Source organism: Carya illinoinensis, chromosome 1, assembly GCF_018687715.1.
Source record: "Carya illinoinensis cultivar Pawnee chromosome 1, C.illinoinensisPawnee_v1, whole genome shotgun sequence".
Classification (NCBI taxonomy): Eukaryota; Viridiplantae; Streptophyta; class Magnoliopsida; order Fagales; family Juglandaceae; genus Carya; species Carya illinoinensis.
The window spans coordinates 34,709,414-34,734,890 of NC_056752.1; the positions used below are offsets into that span (position 1 = coordinate 34,709,414).

Below are 25,477 nucleotides of genomic sequence, written 5' to 3' on the forward strand. Positions count from 1 at the left end.
TCTTACTTTCCCTTAAGGTTAAGTAGCTAGTCTTGCATATGTTTTCTCTCTTCCTAGTCGTTTTCGCCCTCTTCTTCCCTCTGAGACTCCTAGTGCGCACTGGTGCTTGAATCTCCATGGTGCGCTGACTCCTAAAGGTTGTCTTTGAGGGCTTGGTTGCTCGGAGGGCATCCATTTCGCTGGCAAGCTTTTCCAACTAGCTGTTCCATGACCGCCAATCTTGTCTCCATGTCACCTGAGTTTTCTCCTTTCGAGTCCTACACCAACTAAGAATGAGTTCTCGCAAGCATATGAAGGACACGTTTGTTGTTACAATTTTTTGAATCTCACAAACGACGCCAACTGTTAACGACATGTTTTGTATACCTTTGGGTCGGGTTCTCAGCGGTCCGGGTCTTCTGTCTCCAAGGCTTGCAGCGACTGAGAAATGATCAAAAAGGTGGCTCTGGGGTGACCCGAGAAACATCCAATACCTAAGTTAGTGTGGATTTACTAAGCAATGGGAAAATTAGGAAACAATGACCATTAATCTATATTTAACCAGAGGATTCGATCCCTTAACCTGGTGGTTGGAAGGGCCTTTTATGCTCAGCTATGCCCTACGACTTGAGAGAAGGGGAAATCCTTATATATATATATATATGTAATTCGTGAATGTCTGGGCTAGCTTGCATACACCTCAACTAATCCCATGAGGTCCTGAAGTTAACGGCCAGGTAAACTTCCGGTAGCCCTAAGGGGACTCGAACTGATGACCATTGGAGAGCAAATCTAAGGCTTGGGCTTAGGGGGAAATCCTCTCGGAGTTCCTTCCACCATGCTGTCTCTAATGCGGCATGGCTCTCTGAAATCAATCATTTAATGCGGCGAGATTATTTAGTGAACCCATTTAATGCGGTGTGGCCTTCTAGCATTGCTAGATAGTTAGTTCCTCTTGGCGTGCTTCTTCTTCTTTCCTCCCGACTTGGTTTCTCACGCTTCTTCTACAACATCTCATCTCAATGCAGGCAGTTATATTCGACCTACATGGATTATGGATCGATTATGAACCAATGAGAGATTGTTGTGGGTTTGGGCTTCCCAGGGTATGGGAGGCATGCTAGATGCTGGGCTTGGATCGGCCTCCATGGGCTTTGAGGCCCCTGATGAAAATCTCCCAATATTATTTTTTAATATTATTATTATTTTAAAATTTGAAAAAATTGAATTATTTATTATATTTATGTGAAAATTTAATAAAATTGCAATGATAAGATAAGATGAAACACTTTCACTATTCAAACAGGGCCTAAGATGTATGGTCAGATTGAAATGTTTTGCAAGACTAATTTCAAATCCAAGTATGGACCATTTGGTTATATGGTTGAGATAAGATGAAAAATATGTAATAGTAGTGAAATCATTAGAGTTAATATATTTTATAAAATTTTAAAAAGTGAGAAAAAAAAGTTGAATAAAAATATTATAAAGTTAAAATAATGTTACTATATAATTTTTTAATATAATTTTTTTTTTGAAATTTAAAAATATTTAATTATTTTTTTTATGCTTTGTTTAGAAATTTGATAAAGTTGAAAAATTTGATGAAATTTTTTTGAAAATTTAAAGTTGAAAAATATTTGTATTTTTGTGATATCTGGATGTTAAGATGAGGTGAAACCATCTCATCATCCAAAATATTAACTTTTTCATCTAATCATTATAATTTCTCTAAATTTTTGAACAAAAAATAAAAATAATTCAATTTTTTCAAATCCAAAAACAAAAATAATATTAAAAAAATATATTCTAACAACATTTTAACTTTATAATTTTTTTATTAAACTTTTAATTTCATTTACCAAAATTTCTTAAAATAACTTAATTCAAATCATTTCACTACTATTTACAGATTCTTTTAATATCATCTCAATATCTAAACGAGGCCTTGAAGGCAAGCTTTGATACTTCTTTAAGACTGAAGTTGCTAGGTCAAAGAAAACAATATACACACAGATATATATATTTATATATATGTATATGCATGTATATGCAATGCTAGGGCCATCGAGAGGGGGTTGTAACACTGCCCACCGATAAGGTCTTTTCAATTTTTTTTTTCTTTTGCTTTTTTCTTTCATATATATATTTTTAATATTGTTAAACATTAAAAAAAAGACTCACATCATTTAAAAATACTTTCTTAATCATTAAGTTAAAAAAAAAAAAGTGAAATCGGGACCCAAAACTGGGAGGAGAAGCATTTTCCTATATATATATGTATGTGTGTGTGATCTAGAACAAATTTATGACAATCAATGATAGCAAATATATATATATATTTATTTATTTGTCAAAGAGGAAACATACATGCACTTGATTTGTTCAGTGACCGACCTATTGATAGTCCCAGACTCCCCAGCATCGAAAGAAAGATTAGGCATACACAAACGACAGTTGTTTCAGATAATTTCTGTGAAGGCAGTCATACTTTGGCTAACACTTTATAGTCAATCCCCCAGAAGCACATATATGAAAATGGGTCGAGTCTCAGGCGACAATGGAGAATTCCTCCTGTGGCATTGGCATCATAGCAACCAATTGCAGCTTGCCTAACTGACATAATTTTACGGGATTCTTGAACACTGAGACCCTTGCAACATTATTTCCTAATAAAACAACATGCATAATGCTGAATGATTCACCTTTATCCACCGCAAATTGCCACTCTCTCGTTGATATGTTGAACCAGTCCTTTGTTTGAGATTTGGTTGCTTTAACTTCGATGTACTCTTTGCTATTCTCCTCCCCTACGGTAATGTCATAGGGTAAACCAGTTTCACCATCTTCATTAACCCACTTCACAATCGTCTCACCAGCTTTCCCAATAATATATTTGAAAGCAACACGCTCACCCAGTCTCCCCGTACGTGCAGCTTGTGTTGCATCAGGTGTCCCAGTTCTAAGTTGGTCTTCCTCGTGAAAATTAGATGAAGCAAACTCCGAGCCATCAGGCTTAGTATCTAAATCAAAGGGATCAAATTCAACTTTCATTCCAGAATCAATCTGATTGCAAGCTTGGTCAGAGTGATCTTCCAAATTGTTGTTATCTGACAAAACAAAAGCCATTGCAGCCGCTGCTGAATCATCTTCAATGGTCCAATCATCAGAGGTTGAGATAGAAACAACATTATTCGTTTGCATGACTGTTCCTTCATAATTACCCTCTATCTTTTGTGGGCTGCCCTTATGCAGTGCACTTGCTTCCCGTGTCTTAAAATCATTTGCCTGATCATAACTACAACCTGGTGCACTTTTCCAATCCACAGGCGGCCAGTTTGAGTTATTTCCTGCTTTCCTTTTGGGGTTTAAATAAGTTTTTTTATCTGTTGCTTCTGAACTTAAACTTGTCTGGGGTGAATCATCATTCTTTGTCAAAGAGGGCACAGCTGAGAGGCACCACACAGATTCCTCGTCAGGAAGCTTTGGCACCTTTTGGCTATTCAAGATGAAAAACTCTGTCTGCTCCTCAGTGGATCCTGATTCGGCCATGTTTGTGATCATGTGAAGGAAATTAGCCAAGTGTAAATCAGGAGTTCCATTAAATAGTAAACGAGACAGCTCCATATATATGGCATGACAATCAGATTCTTCGGTGGTGTACAAAATGTTGTCCTGCAAGACTCATTTAAATATGGATGTAATTAAAAGAGAAGACATTCGATATATTTAATATTAAAAAACATGCCAAATGTCATGAAGAGATTGCTTTCTGAATATTCAAAACATTCAAACAACAGCTAATCTAGATACAGTTTCTCTCCAGATAAAGAGAATGCAAGTGAAATAACCAGCATGATTAATCTTCAAATTCCAGTAATAGAATATGTAATTCTTGCCTCCTACACCTATGCTTTTCTTTTATCGGTAAACAAGATTTCATTGATCATAAGAATAGGCAAGAGCCCAACTACATGGGACATATGCAAGAGCATTGCCCATGCCTCCATAACTCCAATGTTCATTCTATGGGAGTTATGGTTAAGTAGAAATGCTCATTGTTTTAACAACATCGAATCAGTTCCTTCTGCTGTCATACACAAGATTTCTACGTGGCTTTTGGAGCTTAATTCTTTTATTCAGCCTTTGAAGCTGCTGAATTTTCCTGCTCAGAATATTTTGAGAAACTTGAGGCTGCAACAGATCACTCTCGAAGGCAGAAAACCTGTGTTACAAAATGGAAAGCTTCCTCTTGGCAAATTGAAGTTCAATATAGATGGTTCAGCTTCCAGTAATCCAGGCATGGCAGGGTGTGGGGCTTTGCTTCGTTCAAACCATGGAGATCCCAACACCAATGCAATTGGGTTTTTTATATATGATCTTCAAAACAGACTCTGCAGTTCTTGTTCAATGGTTCCAGCGCTCACTTCATTCCCCATGGAAGTATTATTATTCTTGGGTAGAAGTGTGTGCTAGGGGCGAGGAAGGGTTGCAAGGCAACTAAAGAGATATGAATGAGAAGCCCACATGAAGGAAGGCAAGGAATGGTTGTAACTAGGTAAAACGCACCATGTGGTGAGGCCAAGTGGCCACATCTGGAGCTGCCCTGATCGACGAATAGCTCTATTCAACTTCTTACTCTCCCTCCAACAGAACTTATCCCATGAGAGATCCACGCTGGCAAAACAGGTCCTGCAGAGATACCTGCCCCAGAAGGACACCGCCATCCTCCAAATCATGCTCAGGCAGGACGGCGCTCCTCCATGAAGCGCACCCTAAGCCCTATAAATATCCTTCCGGGTATGCATTACAAAGACGAAAGACGATAGAATATTGGATAAGAGATTCTTACTTCTCCCACTGACATTGGAATCAACCCAGGTACGTGATTATCATGGATGAAGTGGATGTTGCTGAACCGCTAAGAATTGTCTCAACAACTATTACAGCATCTGGGAAGTTATTCTTGATTTTACACATGTTTTTTCATTTACTGCACAGCATGCTTTTAGAGAAGGAAATTCGATTGCAAATCATTTAGCTAAAGCAGGAGTTGCTGGATGTTCATCTTCTTAGTTCGATATAATTGAGTTGCCTAGATTGGCATTGGGAGACCTTCGATTACCAATATTTAGAAACTTGTACAAATGATGCTAGCAGTCATTAAAATGTAATACCGGTTGCTTTTTGATAGTTATTTTCAAAGCCTTGGTTTCGGGATGTTTGTGACCTTCAATCTTTCACTTTTTACATGGTATTACTCCGCTAAAAATGAGGGTTATTTATAAAATTCAGGAACTGCCCCTCTTCCTTTAAAAAAATGTGACTCTTTGTACATCATGACATTAGCATGCCGTAGCATATCTTTCCAGCTTTATAACTTTAAGGTGGTACTGAAGTTCTAAAGATCCTCTATGGGTTGTAGTTCTAAACTAAAGACCTGGTAGCAAACATCGTCTCGCTGGCTTTAGCATCAGTTTGCCGGAAATTTATTTGTAATAGGCTATAATCATTAGAAGAGAGAAAAGACAAACATCACTAAAGGATCTCATCAAGTACCTGCAGAAGACAGCTACATTCAATGCGCTTGTTTGATGCACCATCACCTCTCTTTATAGCATTCCTGTAGTACAGCTTTTCAACAACAACGACTTGCAGACGATTCAGAAGATTGAATCCAGACTGCTTGAGTTGAATATAATTATTGGGGTGTACGCTACAGATGTAGCGCTGAGCATAAGGAAGAGCCCAGCTCACTAACGATGCTTTGAAGATAGAGTCTGCCAGACCATAATATATTGCTTCACGAGTTACAACCTGCACATAAATAAATCAATGTGGAGTTGTAATCATGGTTTTCCTCGCCTTAGTGAGGGGTTTTAATAATTAGAGACTTGACCACATTTAAAAAAAAAAAATCAATGTGGAAAGGAAAGTTGAAAGCACATTATTATTTTGAGATATAGGGAACTCTATTTTTTCTTAAAAGGAGGAGAATCTAACAGTGCGTGATGTCCACTCACAGAATGCAGTCAATTATTTTAAGCCCAATTTATTATTCAAGTCAATTAAAAGGATTACTATGCAAATAAGGTCTCCATCCACTAGTTCGTTTTATGCATAAAATAATTGAACTTTTCAAAGCACACTTGCATTAAAAAATAGGATTTTTTTTCTTACAAAATCAAGTACCTTGAGAAAGTATCAATGAATTAGTAGAAAGGTCCGCAGATAGTGGACCATAACAATGACATTGAAGAATTGAGCATAATTGATAAACCCAAATAGTTCAAAGATTAGTTGGGTATCTCTTGATGCACCACATAATATGCCCTTCTTCTTTATAGCATATCTATGCAAGTTGGCTTATAATGTGTCAGGAAAAAAGATTATAAGACCATACAAGTAGCTTGGAACTTTGAAAAAGCCCTTATGCATAGGTGTTGCCCTTGTATATGTCTCATGTACTTGGCTTAGCCTATTTTAATAAAATTCTTATTTACTGATAAATAAAAAACTTTTGACAAAGCCAGGAGTACATCTAGCTAGAGTGGGTAATGCTCTAAAGAGTGACTTCACGTGAAAGTGTAAAACATCAACAACTCGGGGCTCCGATATCCCAATCTCAACCTCCACCCCAGACACCAACCCAGAAAGAACTTACCTTAGAGAGAGCGGGAATCCCTAAGTTTTCCATGAGAGCAGAAACTTTTGTCTGAAGTATCTCTTCTTGATCCTCACTAAGTTTGCCAAAGTACAGAAAATCAATCTTATCAAGATGCTTGAATTGCTTCTTCAACTTCCTATCATCGCACCAGCACACAAGGCCAAAGGACGGATGCAGTGAGACCCACTTATCTTGTTTAGTTGGAAGCACCATAAACTCTGATTTCAAAAGACATTGTTTGAAGTAAATGACATCTTCTGGAGTTAGTAGTCCAGATTTCAGTCCATCACTCCACATGAGAAAAACTTGAAAAACCTGAGATGGGAATGGAACACTTAAGATGTACTGCTACAAGCAGTTGTTACAGGCACAGTTTTGCCACAAATTAGTTACTTACTACATTAGCAACAAGTGAAGGCAAAGCGACAGTAGATAACCGCAGCAAAATCTGTATATAGCTGCAGAGAGGAGGGGCTTCATGTACACCACAGCCGTCCATGAAAAAGTCACGAAGGCCTGGATAAATATTGCTCAGTGTCCAGTTCAAGGGACTATGTTTCGCTTCTGTCAAACTGTGATAAGGATGAATCTCCTTCATTTGGTCCAGGGCACCAGTTGGATCATACCAACATACTTCTTCAAGAGATAAAAACTTACCAGGTAACACATCCTCAAGCCTAGAGCTGGATGCAGACGGAAAAAATATAAAAGGTCCTGAAGTCAACTCCTCTTTGAGTTTCTTCTCTGAAGTGTTCATTTCATCCCAAATGAACGTGTACAATTTTGACATTTGTGATATGCTGGCATAAAAAACCAAAGTTGGGACCATTAAAATGAGCAGGTTTGCTTACCCGAAGAAAGAGTAAGGGGTGTTAGGATCACAATCATGGAAAAAAATTGGCAAAACCAATGTCCAAAGCAAAGTGAAAGGTGTGAAGAAGAATTCAATTGAAACAGTATTTATGATGCTAAATTGAATAGCATAAAGAATAAACAACTAAAAGCACATGTAGTAAAAAAAGATGCGTTACTCAGTGTGTACAACCAGAAGAAAAGACAATTACAGACAACAAATGATATCATTTCTAGATAAAAAAAAGTTAAACATCAAACACTAAAGTTGGTGATGAAGATGCACCAATACCTGGCCTTAAAAGGTGTCCTAGATCTTCTCCATACTTCTAGAATTTCCAAAATGTCATCCATGGTAACTTTAACCTTAAATCCAATATCACTAACTAACTTTTGACATCTCACCTGTTTCAATAAGAAAAACAAAGTGTAAAAGAGAAGTACAAATTTATGCAAGCCAAGTCCTCCAAAAGTGTATAGGGAGATGCAGCAGTTTAATAAAGCTCATTTATACATATAATTAACTATGTACTAAGATAAGGAATAATTCCATTAATTCCTTATGGATGGTGTAATTCCCTTTGACCCCTCAGTGATTAGTGATCGATCATATTGTGTAATTCTACCAGAATCACATTGTATATATTGTCACTAATCCAGTGTTTCATCAAAGGACCAAGCATTTTGAGATTTATTGTCACTTCATTCGAGATAAGATATCGAGTGGTGATATTTCTACACCTTTGTTAAGCCAGTGGACAACATGCAGATATATTTACTAAGTCTTTGTGTCATATAGGTTGAAATTAATTTTGTTCCAACCAAGTTAATTTATTTGTTCCAAGCTGTGTTTACATGACATATTTGCTCTACCTTGAGGTGGAAGTGTTGGAGAGCATAACTGTATTAGTATATCCCATGAGGGCCATTTCCCACTTTTCCATTCTTTATTCTCTGTAAAACCCAACTTCTAAGTTATATCTACAACGATATTATGTTTTTTTTTATAGGGAATAAATCTTTACTGATAAGCACAAGAGGCCTCTATATTGATGTTATGCTACAAAACATTCTTAAATACAACAAAAGCATCACTTAAAGGAATTCTGATAACAAAATCAAATCAAATCAAAGGCAATCTACCAAACCAATTAGACTACTCGAGTCAAATTGTATGGATATATTGCATCTTCCACCACATTTTATGAAAAAAGAATTTGATAAAGAGAAACCGTGTGAATTAGATGGACTCCCAATAAGAAAAAACACAGAAATCAACAAAGACATAAAAATAAAAAGTAGGGCAAAAGAGTATATCCAATGTATATTATACCAACCTTTGGAACAGCATATGGAGCAGAGGCACCCAAAATCGAGCGTACTGAATCACAATCATAAAACAAATCTTTGGGATAGTGAAGCTCATCATCAATACTAGATACCACCCACTGGACACCACAAATGCTACTCAGAAAAGAAGACTTGAAGGGTTTACCATCTCCACCAGACTTAGGATTCCAGTAACCTGTAACACACTCACTAAAATGACCATCCCACAGTGTATCGAGAACCTCCAACAGATAGATACAACATTGTGGTGGGCCATTTTTCAATAACAGGGACATTAAATGGACCAATTCATGAGATTCCCAGTCATTGACAATTGATTCTGGGGAAACCACATCTCTTACCCACATTACATTCTTAAAAATGGTAGGAGAAATATCGGCCACAGTTTTATTAACTTGACATATTTTCACAAAATCCAAGATACCTATTTCCTGGAAAAATTCCCTCCATTTCTTAAGTCCACATGAGGTTGATTCAGTAACAGGATGCCTCAGATAGGTGGCGTCAACCTCGTGCCATTTCATATCTACAACATTAATCAACTTATTTGCATTGACTGGATTTCCATATTCCTTACTAAAATGAATTGACACCTCAACAGGTTGTTTAAAGCCGTAATTTGTTAAAATGAAAGCTTTATTTCGTAATTCGGAAATTATGTTCACCCTCTCAACACAACAATCAGGACAGCTAGACTGTAGGTGGATCATTGCAAAACAAGTATATTCTATCATCAAATTCTTGTCCTTATTTGTAATTCGGTCATTAGATACAGCTGGCAAGATGTGGGCCTTCAAAATTTCATGAGCAGACAACTGCTTGACACCAATCCTGTGAAACATCTTGGTTAGGTTGTCTACCAAATTCATGTCCATGAATGAGGTATCACAAGTTGATGCAGAAAGGAGGGCAGGACTGACAGTCCGGAGTTTAGCAAATAAACTTTGGAAAGCTTCAAGTCGATGTTGACCATCAAACCTAGTGCCAGATGGTAACCAGATGGTACCTTCATTCACTGAGCTGTATGTACCATCTGAAAGGGGAATAAACTTTATCCTTTTAAGGTTTTCTATGAGATCCATTCCTGTGTCAGAGTTTAATAGAATTTGTCCAGAACGAGATAACATTATATAGAATGCACTTATCCAAGAAGACAACCAACTCAGACTCATTGATTTGATACCGTTTTCCACTTGACTTAAAGAGGATATAAATTGAAGTAAAATTGTGGGTCCATAATCCTGAATACCCAGTGCCCTTGCTAATGAATCAGACATTTTTATATTTCTATCCAAGAAACCAAGGCCAAGAAGCTCACTAAGCAAACCATCAGGGAGAAGAATGCGGGCCTGTTCATCCCAACATCTTAGAACCTTGCATGGAGGAACCCATCTGTCATTGCCTCCTTCCAGAAGTAAGCAGTTCGACATTCGTAATTTAGAAATAATCAACCGGGGAAGACTAGAAAAGAAACCATGAACTTCCCCAACAAGCGGAACAAAGCTCATAAATGCTGACACAGCTTTTCCAGGGTTCTCTCTAAAACACAGAAGAGAACAAAAGGATCTCTCTGCACCAACAAACAAACCAGGAAACTCAGATGACAACCACTGGTTCCAAGAACTATCTCCATCCACTTCCTCTCTAGATGAAGGAAGGACAAAATCACCTTGAAGAATGAATTTCAGACCATAAGTTCTTAAAGGAAGAAATGCGAAAACAGGCTGTTGTTCTAGAATTGGAACGCAATCCCCATCAATCGATTCCTGCAATGTAAATGCTACTGAGATTTCCGTTGTACGCACATCAGGACGAATGACATCTGCTTGCAACTTCTGAGATGCTAGTAACCATGTCATTTTTTCTTTCCCATGTGAAACCCTAACGATGCCATCCCCCATGATTTCTTTTCTCATAACTATGAGCGAATTGTTGAGCAAGTTTCTAAACTTAATACACTTAAGTCGGTGAAGAAACAGCAACAAAGATGGGTGAAGATCTGAAAACATGGTCATAATGCTATTCATGACAGTTCCATCTGATAATCTCGTTCTGAAAGGAAGTACAATGCAAGTGTTCCACTGTTTGGCATCCACATCACTGGTGTCACCAGATGCCAACCTACTATACAAGTCAATATTACATGGAGGCACTAATGTTGGCAAAACAAAACCAATCTGACCCTCACTTATATCAAACTTGACATGAAATCCATTAGAATGAATCTCTGGAGCATCTGTAACCTGCAGAAAGACCAATCACATTCATAACAGCTAATTACTTCTTCTTTTTTTTTGTTTTTGTTTTTGTTTTTTTTTTTTTTTTTTTTTTTTTTATAGTTAATAAGAGAATTTTATTCCAAGTAAATAGGCATAGCTCAAGTACACAGGAAGTATACAAGAGAATACACCTAACAGCTAATTACTCGGGGAGTGTAGGCATTAGTTCAATGAACCGAAACAGTGCCCTACCACTTTTGACCAATGACATTAAAATATGATTCGCATTAAAAAATGACTTGTGCTTCTGAGTGTGGGGCATTATAAGCCACTATGCAGTCTTAACGAAATTAGAGTTCTTTAAAAGTTAGCTTTTGATTCATTTGCTAATAACGAAAAACAGTAGAATACTCTTTTATATAAGTAAATGAAATTTCATTCAAACTTAAGAAAAGGTTAATTCAAGTACACAGGGAACATATAAGAAATACATCCAAGCATTGAAAGGGAAAGAAGAAGAAAACCCTGGACAATATGAACAAATTTATGTATCATCTGATCAAAAATATGAACAAATAAATTAAAAAATATATGGTGTTTATGGTATCATAAATATGAGTCGCCACCCAGAGATTAAGGGTTTAAAGGAAGAAAGCTTCAACCCCGTCCATCAATTTCTCACGATCTTCAAAACTATGATAATTTCTCTCTCCATCAACACTACATTAGGTAAGAAAGTCACTTTCCACGAAAGTTCACAATGGTGGCTACCAAATTTTTCTTAGATTTTAAAAAGCAGTTGAATACTAATCCAAAAAAATCTTTTTATTATCTTTATGGGGGATGAGCCCCTTTTTTTATCAGCAGATAAGAATTTTATTGATGAGAATTGGGAATAGCCTAAGTACACGGGACATATACAAGAGCAACACCTAGGCATAATTGGACAAGGATACAAGGAACTCATGAATGTTCAGACCATTGAAGTCTAGTACAATCGACCAATGGAGTAAAGTGTTAAAAAAGCTCATCCATTAACTGCTTGTGCTCTTCAAAGCTTCTATCGTTCCTCTCCTTCCAAAGACATCACCATAGGCAAATGGGTACCATCTTCCATATGGCTTTGATATGCAAATTACCACGCAAGTCTCTCCAATTTGCTACGAAATCAACTACCCTTCTCGGCATCACCCAAGCTATCTCCATTCTGGCAAAGAATTCATACCATAAGGTTGAGGCCACCTCACAATGAAAAAGTAAATGGTCCAGTCTCCCCACTCTTTTTGCATGTGCAACACCAATTGACCATGGGAGATGAGCCTTTCAACATCTACTTTAATCGTTTGTCTAAACTTCAACTTTACACATACACTCCAGGACTACAGAATCAAAACCCTATTTTCATATTTATTTCTTTATCTCAACTAAAACTTGGCAACCTTGCACAGAACACCGAACAACCACAAAATAGCAGGAGTGCATGTGAAAGATTATTATAGTTGACACAATGATTAACTATAAGGCTCATCAAAAACTACCTTAAGCCATTTGCTTCTGAAACCTTAACACTAGATTAAACTGCTTATGACCTTCTTGCAATTGTTATCATTCACACCTGGAGTTAAGCATAACAGCAGGCCACATCAAATACCACCTTTGTCAACCCAACATCCACAAGAAGGATTTGGGTTGCATGTAAAACATGAAAAATCACAAGTCAATTTATCCTGATCCCAAAAAAGTATACATCTTTAGTAGACTGTTGAAATACAGGAACCCCCACACAGTGTCAAATTCCAATGAAGTGGTAGAGCTCAACTAGTAAAGACTCTTTCGAAATATGAAATTAAAGTTTCACAAAAATCACTGGTTCACTTGGAGCAACAAACAGTAAGCAACAAAGCTTTTTGTACCTCTTAGACATATAATATCTCTTATACACAACCTGTGTACTTGGGAAAGACCATTTTTCAGTTTTTTTTTTCTTCAATATAAATTAACCGTTACTTATAAAAAAAGAAAAATAAAATCAAAGAAATATTACAAAAATGCTTGTTCAAACATACCCGGAAAACTGATTTAAAGCCAATGCCTTTCTGCCCTATATATCCAGCATTAGATCCTTTCTTCGTTGAATTACCAACGTCACAGAGTGCTCTGATGTTTTGAGCAGAGAAGCCTCGCTCGTTATTTAGAAGAATGATTCCTGACTCTTGAAGAATGAATGTCAGAGTTGGTTCCACATCTTCTGGATAAATATTATCATCAGCATTTTGCACCTGTGGAAGAATGAATAATAAACAGATTGTTTTTTTGGGAAAAAAAGGGGACTTCTTTGCAACCTATTTTGAACTTAAAATCTATATCAAATCCATTTACCAAATTGAACATTCTATAGATTGGGATCGTAGTGTTTACATTCAGTACTTGCAATAAACTAAAACAGATTTGAATGACATTTTCCAAGTCCAATATTATTAATCTTCTTGTGCAAATCTGCTTTACAATATGACATTCAGTTAAAAAGGAATCTAGTGAGAATACACAACCCTAAATTCAACGAACTTAACTTAAAAATTCAAATATGAAATGTATATTCAAATCTCGCCCATGTCAGGATCAAGAACGGATGCAGGAGCTTGTTTTCGATAAAATAAAATCTATTACAGTATATAAAAGTTGAAGCATCCTCTTTGTAAAATATTTGTAAACCTCAGTATATATCTATTTTAATTTTATTATTTCATTATTCCTACATAATTCAAACACATGTACACTTCCACCCTTTATTACCACTTTTTTACCCGTCTCTTGCAGTTCCCGTCAACTTTCACCCTTTATTGCCACTTTATTAGCTGTCTCTTGCTCTTCCTGTCAACTGCCGGCTTTTATTTTCTTAAGTTTACTTTTACATTAAAACCATTCGGTTTCTAAGTTATCAAAATTATTTAGTTTTCTGGTTATTAAAACAATTGGATAACTCTCTTAGCAGTAATTTATTTCCTTAAATATTATTCGGTTTCCAGGCCGTTCAGTTTCCGGGCCATTTGGTTTCCAAGTTAAATGTGAAGTCTGTTAGGCTTTTGCTTATTACTTTGCAAATCCCTGTCTTACATTTAGACGTGGTTTGGATAGTGAGATGAGATGAGATAATCTGTGAATAGTAGTGAAATAGTTTGTGAATAGTAATAAAATAATTTGAGTTAAAATGTTTTATGGAGTTTTGGGAAATGAGAGAGAAAAAGTTGAATAAAAATATTATAAAGTTAAAATATTGTTAGAATATAATTTTTTTAATATAAATTTTGTTTTGAGATTTGAAAAGGTTGAATTGTTTTTTTGTTTTGTTTATAAGTTTAGGAAAATTGTAATGATTAGGTAATGATTACACGAAAAAGTTGAAAATTTAAAATTGAAAGTATTTGTGTTTGTGGAGTTTGAATATTGAGATGAGATGAGATGGGATGGGATGCTCTTGCTATCCAAACCAGGTGTCGATTTTGGTTTCATTGTCATCTTGGAGAGGGATAGCTTATTGTCATCTTTGAAGTCATTGATGCTACTCCATACAATGCTGTAGCTTCTTCATGAAAACCCAATCTGATTGGATGGTTGTGAAAGATTCTAAAACTGATTTCCCCTCTTAGAGATGAAATTCTTTGTGACAATATTGGTGGTGCTGGTGGTCATCTCTTTTGTGCAAAAACTGCAGCAACTGAGACTCTAGTAACAATCCCAACATGTGAAGATGTTGTCTTTGTGCTCACTTTCTTTGCACCTCTTGCAACTTTGACTTCCAGGTTGTTCTTTTGAGCTATAGTGGTCTAAGTCCAATGACCAGCATGGTAGGCAACATGATGGTTCATCTCTTTTGAACTTTCCCCCTCTGTGTATATAAATTGACAAGTATGTTGGACTTCTCATGACTATGAGACAGGATAGCTCTCGTGGACTAAGGCAAGGAGACCCTTTAACTCCTTATCTTTTCCTATTAGTTATGGATGCTTTGAGTCGTATGATTGAAGCAGCTGTGAAGAGGAATTTTTTGTCGGGATTTATGGTGGGAGATGACTTGCGAGGCAGTATTACAGTTTCAAATTTACTTTTTGCAGACGATACTTTAATCCTTCGTGATGCAAGTCAAAATCATCTCCGTGCTTTGAGAGCCTTACTGCTCTATTTTGAAGCTGTTTCAGGACTTAGAATTAACCAATCTAAGTCTGAAATTGTTCCAGTGGGTACAGTCAGCAATAATTTTGATTTGGCTAATATCTTGGGATGTAAGGTTGCTTCTTTACCTTTGAAATATCTTGGATTACCTTTGAGTGCTCCTAATAAATCACTTTCTATATGGGATGGGGTCATTGAGAAAATTGGGAGGCAGTTAGAAAAAACTCCATTTATAAAAAGCGGGAAGAGTTACATTGATTAAGAGTACTTTGTATAATCTTTCCACATGTTTCCTTTCTCTTTTTCCTTTACCCGCGAGGGTTGCAAAAAAAATAGAGGGGATTTTTCGAAATTTCTTGTGGGATGGTTATGGGGAGGAAAGAAAATTTAATTTGGTGAGTTTAAATAAGGTTTGTCAACCGGTTTCATGTGGAGGTTTGGGTGTGAGAAATTTAAAACCTTTCAATAAAGCTCTACTCGGGAAATGGCTTTAGAGGTACCATTTGAGAGAGATGCATTATGGAGACAAATTGTGGATGTTAAATATGGGAGGATGTGGGGGAGCTGGTGCACAAATGAAGTTAAGGAGGTTTATGGGGTGGGCTTGTGGAAGTCCATCCGGTTTGTATGGGGGGATTTTATTAAAAACATAAAATTTAAAGTGGGGGATGGGGCAAATATTTATTTTTGGTGGAACAAGATTTACTAGATATTCCTCTTTCAGGTGGCACCTACACTTGGTCAAGCAACCGAGAACACTCCTATTGGTCAATGATTGATAGATTCCTAGTATAATGGGAAGCACATTACCCATAACTTATTCAAAAGAGACTCCCCAGGTTGTGCTCAGATCACCTTCCCATCCTTCTTGATTGTGGAGGTATTCATGGAGGCTCAAGGTACTTTGAGTTTGAAAACACGTGGTTGAAATCAAATGAGTTCCTTGTTCAAGTTTGGCAATAGTGGTCTTCTTATCAATTTTAAGGCACTCCAAGTTATATCATGTCATGTAAATTGAAGTTTCTAAAGAAAGACTTGAAGGCTTGAAATGAGCAAGCGCTTGGTAATGAGGAAGCTCAAAAGTCTACTCTTTTTTAGGAACTCAAAGGATTGGAGGGAGTAGAGGGTATTATCTAAAACAAAGAGGGCACGTGAAATTCAAGTGGCCATAGACCTTGAAAGGGTTTCTCTACTGGAAGAAATATCTTGAAGACAAAAGTCAAGAGCACTTTGGTTGAAGGGGATAAATGCACCACCGGGAGGTTAACTCGCATGGGAGGAACAATGCCATAGAGATGTTGATGGTTGGAGTGGTTTCCTCCTACCAAATCGAGATCACAGATCACATTGTCAACTATCACAAGAGTTTGCTTTCAGAACAATTCTCTTGGAGACCAAGACTTCATGGGCTCTACTTTGACGCACTTGTCCAGCAAGAAGTAGGACAACTTGAGAGGCCTTTTAAAGAAACATAAATCATAAAAGTTTTTAGAAGCATGGCGGGTGACAAACTCCAAGTCCAGATGGATTTTTATTGCTTTTTCCCAAACTTGTTAGGAAGTGATCAAAGAAGATATAATGGGGGTCTTTCATAACTTTCATGGAAATGGTAGGTTTGAAAAGAGTCTCAATGCAACATTTATTGCTCTCATTCCAAAAAATCTGGCGCTGTAGAGGTAAAAGACTATTGCCATATTAGCTTGGTGAGCAGGATTTACAAGATTGTTTCAAAAGTCTTGGCAAATAGATTGAGCATGGTGGCTGAGAAGTTAATATCAAAGCCTCCAAATGCCTTTGTTTGAGGTAGGCAAATCCTTGATTTGGTGCTTCATATGGAGAACGCATATGATCAAGTTAATTGGAGATTTTTGCTTTACCTGTTTGAGAGATGTGACTTTGGTTTGAAATGGTGTTAATGGATCAAACAATGTATCTCTACTTTTTGTTTTTCTGTCTTGGTGAATGGCACACCAAATGGCTTTTTTAAAAACTCACAAGGCTTGAGACAAGGTAATCACCTTTCTCCACTACATTTTGTTTTTGTAATGGAAGTTTTTAGCAAGATGATTTCAAGGGTCGTGGAAGGTGGGTTCTTAACTGGATTCTTTGTGGGGGAGGCAATGCTGGCTCACTTAACATAGCTCATCTATTATTTGCTGATGATACCCTAATCTTTTGTGGGGCCAGCCATGATCAAATTCAAGCTTTGAGGGTACTCCTTTTATGCATTGAAGCTGCTTCGGGGTTGAAGGTGAACTTGGCTAAACCAGAACTAGTCTTATTAGTAGGGGGGATGTTCCGAATGTGGAGAGCATGACTAACATTTTGGAATGCAAGATTTTTTCTTTTTTTTTTTTATAAATAAAGAAATTAAAAATTTTGGAATGCAAGATATCCCAGCTGCTGATGAAATATTTGGGCTTTCCTTTGGGTACCCCGTTCAAATTGAAATCTATTTGGGACGACAATAATAGTGTATACACACGCACAAATATTCCTATAACTATAATTGCTACTCAAAATATCAGCACTAAGAACCTGGATGGTCCAATGTGTTATTCATGTCAATGTATTGTAAGCACAGTGAAATAAAAAAGGCAATACCCTTACCAGCTCAAGAAGAAAATGTGAATCCTGAGAGTATAACTCATGTGAAAGACAGTGAAGTGCTCTCCCTAGGCGAGCATGCTGCTTCTTCAACATGCTACTTTCAATGCTAGAAAGACTTGGATCCATACCAAATTCATCCCACCTGATAGATTCAATGACCAGGGATGCATTCTTATGTTCATCAAGTTCAGACAAATGTTGGGTGGGACCATGGCCAATTCCTTCAAAAACTTCTAATCCAGGAACTGATTGACAAACTCCAGTACATTGTTCTTTATGCCCATCTGCCACAGCGGATACAGTTGTATTTACTTCAGAAGTGGAAGGCTTGTCCAACACATCTTGCATAGTTTTTGAGCTGATGCTTTTCTCAGGTGCAGCAACATTTAAGCATAAAGTTTTGTGTGGGTACAAATCACTAGCATCAGTGGAACAAAATGCATGGTAATCATCAATCCACTCCACAATACCAAGAGAGAGTCCTACTTCATGAAGCATGAGACGCTGCTCTGTTTGGTTGCATTCAGACAAAACGGCTGAAGCAGCATCTTTGATAAGAGATCGCATTCCTGAAAGTAATATATCGGCAGCAAAACCACGAAACTCTGTGGGTAAAAAGCCGAGACAGTCAAGAACAAATCTGGATATAACGGGCACTGCTGTATTCATTTTGTCAAAATTTATGAGTAATTCATTACTCAAGTTACTAGTAGCAGTTTCAACAACCATTCTCCGTCTTGTGTATCCTTGCATCCGAGAGTTCTGAGCCTCGTTTACTTCCATATTCTCCAATAAATTCTTCATAATAACTTCAAATGCATGGCGTGTATGACACTTTAAAAGAGACATGGGAACATATTTTTCACCCCCAACTAAAGAAAACAGAGATAAAAGCTGCACTGCTGTTTGTAAAGGGGATCTTTCAAGTGCAGCTTCCAAGAATGAATCTACAGTAGCTGAATGATCCAAGCGGATAACCTTTCCTTCTTTAGTCACTAAACATAATAACTTCTGCGTGTTGACTTCATTCAACAACCATGTTACAAGAGGACCAAGCGAGGGAGCAAATATCAGGTCCCAATGTGTCCATAAGTTTAAATCTGACAACAATGGTGCCCTACATAAAAGTTCAATAGCATCCTTGGATGTAACAGGTATAAGGTCTCCAGCCTTTTGGCTGATGTCAATTTTCACCTCGGTGGTTTCCAATAAATCATTTTCATGATGGGCTAGCAAGTCTCCATCATGACTCATTCCAAATAATGTTACAGAAAATAGGACAGGTTTTGAGATTACATTGCTCTTATGTTTCCCCACAATATCTAGAAAATCAGCAACAGAACCTTTTTCAGAAATTTTGAAACCAATCAATGGGAATTGCCTCATTAGCAATGAAGAAATCATCTGTCTGTTAACTTGTGTATCTCTCCATATGCCATTCAAAGCTTGTGCTACTAAAACAACCAATTGATTCTGGAGCATGCAAACCTCTAAAGGAGATTTTTCATACACATCACCTTTTAAGAAATTGTACATCTGCTCAGGTAGCAGAGAGGCATGTTTTTCAAGGAACATTAAAAAATCCCCATAACCAAGGGACTTGAATGTCTTGGCGCAAAATTGCTCCACCAGCCAAAACTCACAGTTATAAAGCTTCCTCAAGATCTCAAGGAGTGGTATACCATAACCGTTGATGTCATAATTGAGGTCAAAATACATTGCTACTTTTCTCATAATATCTTGAACAGTGACACCTGTGAAGTAATAACACATCATAATAATGTGTAACAAGTGAATGGGGATAATACTAGGAATGCTCGGGAATTGAGGTAAGGGAACCCAGAAATTTCACAAAATGTTGAAGTATTCCCAAATTCACTTAATGAGTAAATAATACCAAACTATGGTCACCCAGAAAAATGAAAATTGGCTTTTTTGATAGGGAATATCGAAGTTCAACATAATCTTCCTAAAACTTCAATGCATGTATATACATTAGTGGCATGGTGACAACAGTCTAATGACCTGAATTCTATGCCTTTCAATAAAATTCTAAACACAAGATAATGAAAAATTAGTGCTGTAACGATCCGAGGAACACTAAAACCACATCTGAGTTACGATATGCTTTATATGAATAGAATGAATAAAATAAATTCAAATTCGATACAATACAAAGTCAGATATAGAAGGGATTCGGAGGGGTTGAAAATAAAGTGTGGGTCAAGAAGATGGGGGCGGTATGGAGCGTGTGGGAATGCTTCCAATGATATTATTAGAAACAGCCCATTTTGTTACATTGTAAGCAATGAGATTCGCACTTTATGAGGCCTACTAAATGTTACAATTTGAAGCTCCTTGGAATCATTAAAAAAGCAAGAATTTTTCCTTTCCAGGCAATGTGGGATCTCATTCACTACTCTCATATATTCAATCTAGGTATTGCAAGCATAGTTTAAAGGATCCTAATATTTTACTCCTTTTTTTTCAGGCATTTTGAAAAATTGTTAATTTTTGGTGCATTTACAGCCCATTTAGTAATTAAAACAATTAGCGCCCCCCCCCCCCCCCCCCCACGACAACCAAAAAAAAAAAACAAGAAAATTAGAAAATGATGGAAAATAGGGGACCGTAGTTGAACTATTATACAAAAAAAGAGTCCATTTTTAAGAGCAAGCACTACTCACTGTGTATAAGCTCCACTTCATTCTCAGCAACGACTGGTGCATCCTTCTCATTTTCGGGATCAACATCTGTGATCTCATATTCAGAAGATTTTTCGATAAATATGTTTGTTAATTCCTTCTCACTTGCGGCTTCGTGCGTATCATATATGATGTCCCACATTCCAGATTTGATAGATGAGATCTGAAATATGGAAAATAAAGTGTAACCATAAATGGGATCTCATATGATAGCATCTAGGGTCATAATATGCGATGTTATATAGAGGTATTGAGCATCACATTCGTGAGTCAGTAAATGTATGCAAACAAATAGCAATGCAAAATGAGGAGATCCCAACAAACAGAGGATAAATTAAGTTACAGCACCTATTCCATTGGGAGGAGTCAAACAATTAACACAGATGTCATTAACAACACACACTCTTGTATATGTCCCATATATTTGGGCTTATGCCTATTCTCATGATTTATAAAATTTTGTTTACTGATAAAAAAAGTATACAAGTCATAGACAATAAAATATGGCCACTTACAAGCAATCAAGTTTATGGGCAAAGCAACCTAAAGCTAATGAAAAGCTGTAAAGATGCAAAGTTTGATGGGGCTTGGGGAGGTTGGTGCTAGAAAGAGGTGCATCAATCACAAGGGGTGAAGTTGTGGAAGCATATAAGAAAAGGGTGGAGGGGGGTTTTCTCTAGACACACTCAACTTGAGGTGGTTGATGGGTCCAAAATCACATTTTAGCATGACTTATGGTGTGGAGATAGGATACTCAAGAAAGCCTTTCCAGAAATGTATGGATTGCAGGTACAAAAAGCCTTAGTAGCTGATCTTTTGGAAATTTCTAGTGGCTCTATTCGATCGTATGTCAATTTTTTTATAACAGCACAAGATTAGGAAGTTGATGCCTTTTCAGAGTTTTCTGATCTATATACTCTACAAGAGTGAGAATTGGAGATGGAGATAAATGCCCTTTGGTGCCCTTATAACAAAGGAAAGTTCACTGTTTCTTCATTTGATCAGGTCCTCACTATCCAAGAGACTAACCCATTTTCTCAGAAAAATATTTGGAAGATAATGACGCCTCTAAAAGCTTCCTTAGGGATGATTTTACTAAAGAGAACCTAAGGAAATGCCGGGTCATTATGGTGGAACTAGTGTTCTATGTGCAAAAATAACAGGAAAACCATAGATCATCTACCACAAAACTGCGAGGTAGCCAGAACCCTATGGAAAGATTTATTTGATGGAAAAAATGGAGGAGTATATAAGGGATTACACAGTGGCTTGCTCGTTTAAGATAGTGGAAGATGATTTTATGTGGGCTTTTGCAGGTATCTATGGACCAAATGTAGATAATATCAGAAAATAATTATGGGATGAAATTGCTGGACTACACACTTGGTGGGACCTCCCATGGTGCATTGGTGGTGATTTCAATATCATAAGATTCCCTTGTGAAAGATCTCGAGATAACTGCCTTCGCTCAGCTATGTTAGATTTCTCAGACTGCATATTTGACTTGAACTTGATAGATCTCCCACTTACAGGAGGCCCATTTACCTGGTCTAATAGCCAAACATGGTCTCACTTAGACTGTTTCCTTATTTCGCCGGAGTGGGAAATTAAGTTTCCAGAGGTGTGCCAGAAGAGATTGCCACGAGTGGGTTCAGATCACTTCCCTATTTTACTAGATGGAGGAGGCATTCAAGGCGGTCGGCGCTATTTCAAATTTGAAAATATGTGGCTTAAGAGTGAGGGTTTTGTGGAAAGGGTAAGGCTTTGGTGGACATCATATCAATTTTTTGGTAGCCCCTCTCACATACCTGCAGGTAAATTAAAAGCTTCAAAGAATGACTTAAAGCTTTGGAATTCTCAAACCTTTGGAGATTTAGGGGAACAAAAGAAAACCCTACTGGAGGAATTACAGAGTATAGAGAGGTTCATGGAAGATAGAGTTCTTACCCCAAAGGAGATTTCACGCAAGGCAATGTTGAACTCAGAAATAGAGAAAGTATTATCTTTGGAAGAAATTTCTTGGTGTTAGAAGTCAAGAGCATTGTGGCTGAAAGAAGGGGACCGAAGCACAAAATTTTTCCATAGAGTGGCCAACTCTCATAGGAGAAACAACACAATTGAGAAGCTGTAGATTAATGATAGTGAATGGATGGAGGCTCCAGTGATCCAGGAACATGTGGTAAGTTTCTATGAACAACTTTTTATAGAAACAAAGAGATGGAGGCCAAATTTGGATGGACTCAGTTGGATTCTATTGAGCCACAAACTGCGTCATGGTTGGAACAATCTTTTGAGGAAAATGAGATACTTGAAGTAATTAGAAGAATGGCAAAAGATAAAGCACCAAGACCAGATGGTTTCTCAATAGGATTCTTTCAAACTTGTTGGGAGGTTGTGAAAGAGGATATTATGAAGATGTTTCAGGAATTATATGTGGGAGGAAAATTCCAGAAAAGTCTGAATGCTACTTTCATTGCCTTAATCCCGAAGAAGACAGGGGCATCGGAGGTGAAAGACTTTAGGCCTATTAGCCTCATAAATGGGGTTTACAAAATCATTTCAAAGGTTCCGTCAAATTCTATATTCTATCTTAATAGCCAATGAATGCCTGGATAATAGATTAAAATCTGGATGTGTAGGGATCATTTGCAAGTTAGACATGGAGAAGGCATACGACCATGTAAATTAGGATTTCCTCATTTATTTATTGAAGAGATGTGGTTTTGGAGAGAAATGGTGTATGTGGATCAGATGGTGTATCTCAACGGCCAGATTTTCAGTTCTGATCAACGGCAACCCAGAAGGTTTCTTTAATAGTTCTCGGGGATTAAGACAAGGAGATCCGTTGTCACCACTTCTCTTTGTTATCATTATGGAAGCACTGAGCAGGATGTTAACAGCCCTAGCTAACAATGGTCTTATGGCAGGTTTTTCACTGGGGGATTTAAATAGGGGCGTTGTTTCAATTTCATACTTGCTTTTCGCCGATGATACTCTAATTTTCTGCGAGGCAGAACAGGACCAACTTAGTACTCTGAAGGTGCTCCTTCTGTGCTTCGAGGCAGTATCAGGGCTGAGAGTAAACTTTGATAAGTCAGAACTAGTACCAGTTGGTAGTTTAAGTAATACTCGGCAGTTAGCGGCATACTTGGGTGCAAAGTGGCTTTTTTCCCAATGACTTATCCGGGCTTACCGTTGGGGGCTGCTTCAAGAGCCTTAACGATTTGGGACACAGTTATTGAGAAGATAGAACGAAGATTGGCAGGATGGAAAAGATTATATTTGTCCAAAGGAGGGAGGGTGACCCTTATCAAAAGCACTCTTTCAAAAGCACTCTTTCTAACTTACCTACTTATTTTTTATCTTTATTTCCTATTCCAGCAAGTGTGGCGGCGTGGCTTGAAAAACTATATCGAGATTTTCTATGGAGTGGACTAGGGATAAAAAATTTAAGTTTCATCTAGTTGGTTGGGACAAGGTGTGTAGAACAATTCCTTCAGGTGGACTAGGGATAAAGAACTTGAGATTGTTTAATCAAGCACTCTTGGGAAAATGGTTATGGAGATACAATGTGGAACCGGACGCTCTTTGGAAACTAGTAGTTGATTGTAAATATGGTCGGTCTTGGGGAGGTTGGTGTACTAGAGAGGGGAATGGGCCAATCGGTGTGGGGATCTGGAGGCATATAAGACAAGGATAGAGGGCGTTTGCTAACCATACCAGTTTGGTGGTAGGGGAAGGAATGCGTATAAAATTCTGGAAGGATATCTGGTGTGGGGAGGTGGCACTAAAGGATTCCTTTCCTTTAGCTTTTCGAGTGGCAAGCGACCAAGAAGCAGTGGTGGCGGATCTCATGACCCTCTCAGGAGATCAAGTTCAATGGAATGTGACCTTTACTATAGCAGCTCAAGATTGGGAAATAGACAATTTTGATGCCTTTTTTCGTCTACTATATTCCAAGAAACCGAATGGACTGCAAGTTGACAAATTGTGGTGGATACATACGGGTAAGGGTATTTTTTCAGTTCGCTCATTTTATAAGGCCTTTACAGCTTCACCGAATCCTCAATTCCCATGGAGAAGACTGTGGAGGAACAAGGCGCCTCCTAAAGCACTGTTTTTCATATGGACAGCAGCCCTGGGTAAAATTTTGACCACTAATAACTTGAGGAAGCGACGGATAATCATTTTAGATTGGTGTTGTATGTGTAAGAAAGCCAGTGAGACAGTGGACCATCTCTTATTACACTGCGACATAGCCAGGTTTCTGTGGTGCAAAATTTTCAATGTAGGTCTAAATTGGGTGATGCCGGCTTCAGTGGTTGGACTTTTGGCGAGTTGGGTGATGCCGGAAGGTACTTCACAAATCAAAGCTATTTGGAAGATGGTCCCTATCTGCATTATGTGGTGCTTATGGCGAGAGCGTAACGAGAGGACCTTCGAAGAGAAGGAGCACACACTAGAGGAGTTTCGTGTGTTATTTTTCAGCACTTTGTTTCAATGGGCCATTGCTATAGATTTTAATGGCCTAAATCTACATGATTTCCTTTTGTCCTATTTAGCAAATTAGATAGGTGTTATCTCTTGTATACCTCCTTGTGTACTTGGGTTATGCCTATTCTTATTAATACTATTGTTTACTTATAAAAGAAAAAAGTAGGAGTGATGCCTAGAAAATTGGTTGACTTTCTAGCTAACTGAAGAGGCTTACATGGAAATCTACAAACTGGAGCAATATGTAAGACGGCTCCCATTTTTCTATGTGGTGCATTTGGAGGGAAATGAACGATAGAAATTTCAAAGATTAAGAGTGGATACTGGATGAGCTGAAAGTATACTTTAACACTTTGTTCCTGTAGGTAAGTGCCATAGATTTTGACGGACTAAGTGTTCATGATTTCCTTATAGCGGTTGTTGATCTTCTT

General features: G+C 37.5%; 1 protein-coding gene across 6 annotated transcripts in view; it reads right to left on the reverse strand.

Moving 5' to 3' along the window:
- Positions 1 to 2,298: 2,298 nt before the first annotated feature.
- Positions 2,299 to 25,477, reverse strand: part of LOC122315988 (protein NO VEIN-like) — a 41,923-nt gene continuing 18,744 nt past the window's right edge. For all 6 annotated transcript variants that reach the window (XM_043132399.1, XM_043132391.1, XM_043132382.1 and 3 more), the window contains 9 exons: positions 20,535 to 20,715; positions 17,848 to 19,601; positions 13,134 to 13,346; positions 8,836 to 11,091; positions 7,791 to 7,903; positions 7,044 to 7,446; positions 6,644 to 6,961; positions 5,539 to 5,796; positions 2,299 to 3,654 (listed from right to left, as the gene is read on the reverse strand). In XM_043132399.1, the coding sequence (XP_042988333.1) occupies positions 2,530 to 3,654; positions 5,539 to 5,796; positions 6,644 to 6,961; positions 7,044 to 7,446; positions 7,791 to 7,903; positions 8,836 to 11,091; positions 13,134 to 13,346; positions 17,848 to 19,601; positions 20,535 to 20,715 (6,621 nt within the window). In that variant the 3' untranslated portion in view covers positions 2,299 to 2,529. The remainder of the gene's footprint in view (positions 3,655 to 5,538; positions 5,797 to 6,643; positions 6,962 to 7,043; positions 7,447 to 7,790; positions 7,904 to 8,835; positions 11,092 to 13,133; positions 13,347 to 17,847; positions 19,602 to 20,534; positions 20,716 to 25,477) is intronic.